This window comes from Ipomoea nil, unplaced genomic scaffold (assembly GCF_001879475.1).
Source record: "Ipomoea nil cultivar Tokyo-kokei standard unplaced genomic scaffold, Asagao_1.1 scaffold2159, whole genome shotgun sequence".
NCBI lineage: Eukaryota > Viridiplantae > Streptophyta > Magnoliopsida > Solanales > Convolvulaceae > Ipomoea > Ipomoea nil.
The window spans coordinates 2,344,454-2,350,652 of NW_017618587.1; the positions used below are offsets into that span (position 1 = coordinate 2,344,454).

General features: G+C 36.8%; 1 protein-coding gene across 1 annotated transcript; it reads right to left on the minus strand.

Annotated features, from left to right (window-relative positions):
• Positions 1 to 1,589: 1,589 nt before the first annotated feature.
• On the minus strand, positions 1,590 to 4,332 carry LOC109149606. The gene is made up of 3 exons (XM_019297452.1): positions 3,683 to 4,332; positions 2,625 to 2,972; positions 1,590 to 2,530 (listed from the first exon to the last, which is right to left on the minus strand). The coding sequence occupies exons 1-3, from the start codon at positions 4,130 to 4,132 to the stop codon at positions 1,904 to 1,906; spliced, it is 1,425 nt and encodes a 474-aa protein (XP_019152997.1). The 5' UTR covers positions 4,133 to 4,332; the 3' UTR covers positions 1,590 to 1,903.
• Between the last annotated feature and the right edge of the window lie 1,867 nt (positions 4,333 to 6,199).

The window sequence follows — 6,199 nt, forward strand, 5'->3', positions numbered from 1 at the left end:
CTTCTAAGTTGGCCCAAAATTCCAATTTTTCAGCTTTTCATGTACCTATTCCAATCAAAATCTCGAATGCCACGGCGCGCGTGGCACTGTGCGCCGCCTGCCTCCCAAAACGACGTCGTTTTGAGATCGTTTTGGGTGACGCGGTAGGAAGTTGCTGTGATTATGTGTATTTATTCACACAATTATGTGTATTTGTTCATACAGTTATGTACATTTTTTATACAATTATGTACATTCGAATCAAAAAATTTGTGTGTATTATGTTAAGAGTTGATGTGTATTATGTTAAAAGTTTATGTTTATATGTATTATGTTAGATTATGTGTATTATCTTTTAAAAAGAGTGTATATTTTGTTATATAATTATGTACATTCATGTATACAATTATGTGTATTCTAGTATAACATTATGTACATTTTTGAACAGCGGGTTTTTTTTAAAGAAAAAATTATTGCCATTCACTGGGGCGGGAAATTTCAAAAAAAAAAAAAAAAAAAATTAAAACGACGTCGTTTTGCATCTGGGCGCACAGTGTAACGCGCGCCGTGGTGTAGGATATAAATTGCCCTCGAACCACACCAAGACTTCTCAATGTAAGGTAAATATGGATGGAGACATCTCAATGGTTCCAAGTTTGACTTTTGGCTGGTTTACCTACTTGTGGTCCTTTGTACGTATTATCGGTACTGACGGTGGGTTCCACCACTCAAAATAAGTTACTATTTTTACTTTGCCAACAATCACGGGTGCAGTCTTCAATGCATTTGAAAGCTTATGGGCCAGTTGATGCACATCCCGTGATTAATGAAATACAGTGTGGATATGCCGAGAGCTAAGTATATGACATTAGATCTGAGTTGTTTTATGTGGTTCCTTTAAGTTTTTCCCTTGTTATTAAAAAAAGAATCTCTAGATCAACACACACGAGTGCAAAGACTCTGTGAGCGCGTCATGGCCATTCAAGAAGTACAATCATGAAGAATGTGGGAAACCAACATGGTTAGCGTGGTGGTTCAACACCTCGTCCCTTAAGCATGAGTTTGGGGGTTTGATCTCCACCCATGTGAATGGAGCAAACCATTTAGTCAGTCCCCTATCATTTAGTGTGCTAACACTAGGGACGGGGGGAATATATCAGAGCGTGACCCTCCCAATAATCACTCATCATTCATCCACACACAGCTCTTTACTCTTTACTATAATGCAAATTGCAACATGATTACTTACACCCCTTTTTTCAGCACCACTCATTCACACACTCCACATTGCTGCAAATCAAACCACCCCAACCAACATGCATCTTTCATTTTCACTCAAAATGAATGCTCACAAATCACATGTGTATATATATATATATATATATACATATATACACTCCTGCTTATCGTTTTCTATTATCCAATTCCAACCTTACAATGAATTCTTTAAAGTTTGACAGACGACTAACATGTTCAGATAATATTGTTCGTCTAAAGCGACACACAAATTGCTAAAAAGATAATGAATTCTGTCAAAACACTATCTGTATTCTCAGTTTCTCACAGCATTGCGATTACAGTGGGGGTGTTCAGAGATCAGAGAATGGCAGTGAACTAAAACTTTAGAAAATCATTGCATAAAAAACATGGATCTAAAGCTTACAATTGACGATCATAAAAGAGTTATGCGTGATCTCATGTTAGGAGGAAATAGCAAAATACAAGTGCTGAATGATACTAAAGACACTGAATATGTACAGATTGAGGTAGTAGGGTAGACGGTAGAAGACCTGTGTTCGAGTTCAAAATTCCTTAATCACTGACATTCTAGAATCCTAACTCGGTAATTATTTACCTCTGGATTCTGGTTCTCCCGGCCTAACCATCTTGAAAAATTATGCAGAAAAGACCTCTTTCTTTACGGTTAAATGTTCATCCTCAGTACAATATTATTGACATTGCCATCGCGAGATTTCTCCAGTGCAGCAACTTTTGCTCGGTATGCTGCTGCAGCAGCCATGGTGGTTTGTACTCTCTGCCCTTGAGAAAGTTCACAGGCTTCACCGATCGAACCATATCTTAGCTCAGCGGGAGGGATGAAACATTCTTCTGAAAGACCCGGAACGTTGAACGCCACTTCCTCAATAGTCCATGCTTCTTCCATCCTGGTTTTCGTGTGGCTCATGGCAGTTTCACCAAAGCGGAAAAGTGTCACCACTGATCGGCCCGAGTGAGCGATCATGATCCCCTCGACGGGTCTATAATCATCGAGGAATGAATTGATCGTGGTCTCCCAGTAAACAGCATCTCCTCCGTTTGTTTGGATACGAGTCAGGTGGGAGTCTTCCAAGTGTACAAGAAGCCCGGTTTTCTGGCTGAAATAACCAAACAAAACGTGCCTAATGATCTCTGCCGGTCCTTCGCTTCTGGCCTTCAATGTATGCGGGTCAGCACATAGTTTGAGAACAAAGCAGTCCTCACCGTTGATTTTCTTTTCCCCCGTGCACTTTGCATTGGCAAACATGTTTGCAGTGGTTCGTGGATCGAGTCCCTATAAGTAAAAAAAAACTCAAAGTTGTTTTTAACTGAACTTTACAGGAGCTATGAAAATCTATCAAATATACCACGCTAATTAATAATGTCACCTGAAGAGCACGTCGTAAGGGTCTGACAGGACCTTTAGCCGCATGAGCGCCAAGCCAAGGCGTATGCCTCCAAACAAGTCTCCCGTTACAACCCGCATGAACTTTGCTGCTCCCCAACGCAAGCTCAACGTACCACATATCCGGGTTCATTTGCCAAAGCACGAATCCACCCGACTCTGCAGTTTTCGAAGAGTTCTTGCTCTTTATGACCTTGGTGGCCGTCTCAATATCAGACGCCAACATCTTAACCTTCCCCATCGCATAAGCGTTATGAATCACATTTTGCAGCTTTTGCCCTCCAGACGCCGCTGTGTACTGCTGCAAGATGTACTGAGCCGATGAAGTTTCCTGCAAGTACATCAACATTAATTTCCCGGAACCTCAAAAAAAACACTACTCTTATTAAAAAAACATATTTTTTCGAGCACCCGTGCAAAATATTGACTAAACAACATGATCGTGATAAAAAATTTATATCATTGTTTCCCATAACATTTACTTCCATAGCTTTAAATGAAGACCATGACTAGTGACTACCCCTCAACCATATCACACAGGTGTCCTTATTCCAGGTTATCTTTCTGTCCATTGACTTCAATCTCAGCACATAGTAACAACATTAATATCTTATCCCCAATTCCCCACCCCATAATACTAAACTAAGAGTCCAAAGATTCACCAATAAACTGCATACCACTCTATCCCTGAAGTGTCAAATAGCAACAAAATAATTCAAGAACACAAAACAAAGAATGGAATTTCCTTGCCAGAGATTCATGTTTTCAAACACCCTAGTATTGTTAGATAAAGACAACCACATTTATAAGACAACATGTGTGAATGGTGTCAAGAATTGACAAGATAATGCTCACTACCACAATGATCCCTTTCGTTATCAACAAGAACTGAAAATTGGGGGTTTTAACCTCAAGAATTGCTAAAAGACATCATTTTTACAACATTTAAAGCTCCGAATCAAATATACTGCACCGAAACAAGTAAGGAAAATGAAGAAAATGGGGAATTAGCAAAAGAAGAAAGGGAAATGAGAGACTAACAATGGGGGTGTCTTTAATGCTGAGATGAGGCAAAGGGTCATTGTTGCTAACATGCACGGGGGCAAGCGGCGCACCCAAGACGCCGAGCAGCAGCCTCAGATCCGAGCGCTGCTGGAAGCTCGACCCGGAAACGGAAACGGACGGGGCCCGGCACAGCTGGCCCTTCATCCAGTGTCCCCACTTCTCGCTCTTGGAGTCGCCGCCGCACTCCGACGCGTTCGGATCCGGGCCCTCCATCAGCGGCGACAGCGTCTCCACGCCGCCGGGCCTCAGGCTCCCCGATCTCGAAATGTAGACATCCGGGGGCGGAGCGTGGCTCGCACGCCGGCGCCGGAGAAGACCCGAACCCGACGGAGACGGGCTCCGGCCCCTCGACCTCGACCTCCCCGGAGATAACCCTCTAACCACCTCCTCTTTCAGAGCCGAAAAAAATCCTTGCTTTCTCTCCATTCTTTCAAGAACGCCCTAAACCCTCTCTCCCTCAACTCCAAAGAAGCAAAATGGGGAGAATTTGCAGAGACAGGAGGGAGTGGAAAGGATTGGAGAATGGGTACACAGTACACACTGCTCAGCTGCGGTCTCACTGAAAAAGGAAACTAAAGGAAGCAGAGCAGTAGGGGGTAAAGGCCAAAGGGCATGCCGTTTTGGAGAAGCATAAACATCTTTCTTTTTGGGATTTAAGGATGTTTTTCAACTTAACTAAACTACATTTCACCCATTAATATCACTCCAACAATATTATTTATATGGATTCATCTATTCTTAATTTACTCAACTCAAGAGTCAAGACTTGTTAATAAATATAAAACTATTTTTAATCCTTCAATTATAATGGTTGTATAAATAAAATCTCTCAATAATTTATGGATAGATTTTGTCATTCAATTACTTTGTATTATTAAAGTAGTAAATTAGGTTTCCCTAAAATCAAATCAACATCTTTATTAAGTAACATAGCAGACGACAAATTTAGTTCTTGAGGTATCAAATTTATCACTTTAATAATAACAAAATCACAATCACAATTAGAAAATAAAAATTATTATTATTACTAGTATTTGCCCCCGTGCGATGCACGGAATGGATTTGTTAAAATATTTTAAGAATATTTGGATCGATATATAATTATATAAATTATTTTATCAAATATTATATAATGCAATTGATGAATTGAGTTCGATCGATTGTATTTTCTAATGTTATCATTGCTTGAATTCAATCAAATAATTGCCCAAAATTAATAGTCAATATGTAGATGTACGCATTAAATGCTGAAACTTCAGATATTTTTAATATCAGTGTTCAGTGAATTATATATGGGGATCATATTTAATTTTGAGTGACTTATTAATATTCATTACCTTTTCCAATTGGTCTAATTTGTTTTCCATCTTTAAGCAACATCTTCCTTACACATTCTATACATAATTTTACATCTTTATATATGTGTATTGTAATGAGGTCCTATAATTTTGAATAAAGATGTGCTACAAAATCAGTCACAATTAATTTCTTTTGAATCATTAACACGTATTGCAAGAACATTTCCATCTTTAATTACACAATTTTCCTTATAAATTGTGGATACTAAAAGATTCTATTCAATTTTGCATTTGTAAATATATATCTTTACACAACTATATTTTCAGTAACATATATACACACATTTTTTTAATATTTCCAGTAACTTTACATTTTATATAATATATAACCGAGATTAATATTTTTTCCAGCTCGGCTAAACTTTTTTTTTTTTTTTGACATACTCGGATAAACCTTATAATTACACAATCCTTATATTCTTAGTATAAAATAACATTTGGTGTAAAAATTATTAATTTCCATATCGATTAATATTCTTTCCATCTCGGCTAAACTTTATATTTCAATCTCGTATTGCAAAACATTTTCCATCTTTAATTACAAAAGTTCCTTATAAATTGTGGATACTAAATGATTCTATTTCATTTTCAATTTTTAAATATATATATCTTTACATAACTATATTTCAGTAACATATATATACATATTTTTTTTTTATTTCCAGTAACTTTATATTTTATAAAATATATAACCGAGATTAATATTCTTTCTATATACTGAGTCAGTTTGGAAGTATTTTTCATTTTCAGTCAATTATTAATAGTCATTTCCTCTTTCAATTGGTCTAAATTTTGTCATTTTTATTCTCAGTCAATTATTCTTTTTACTACATATTAATTAATTAGTTAATTATTAATAACAGTTTTTTTTTATTATTATTTCCACTAACTTTACATTTTATAGTTGATACTTTTTGTATAATAATTTAGAAAAGCTAGTAATATGTTGTAAAAATGGGTGTTTATTTATTTCAAGATTAGCCAGAAGAACGAAGTGGGAACACTATATTTGGCACCGTGCGATGCACGCCATAAAATTTAAATAACTTTATTATTGATAATATTTTTAAAAAGAGTTAATACCAAAACTTCTTTGCAATCATTTAATGAAATTGGATATTGTTTAAGAAATTAG

Bases quoted from the DNA above. Each gene is read 5' to 3' on its own strand.
- LOC109149606 (XM_019297452.1), bottom strand. From the start codon at position 4,132: ATGGAGAGAAAGCAAGGATTTTTTTCGGCTCTGAAAGAGGAGGTGGTT. The intron at 2,973-3,682 runs GTTAGTCTCTCA...ATGTACTTGCAG, and splicing joins GCATTAAAGACACCCCCATT to GAAACTTCATCGGCTCAGTA. The intron at 2,531-2,624 runs GTGACATTATTA...TTTTACTTATAG, and splicing joins CCTTACGACGTGCTCTTCAG to GGACTCGATCCACGAACCAC.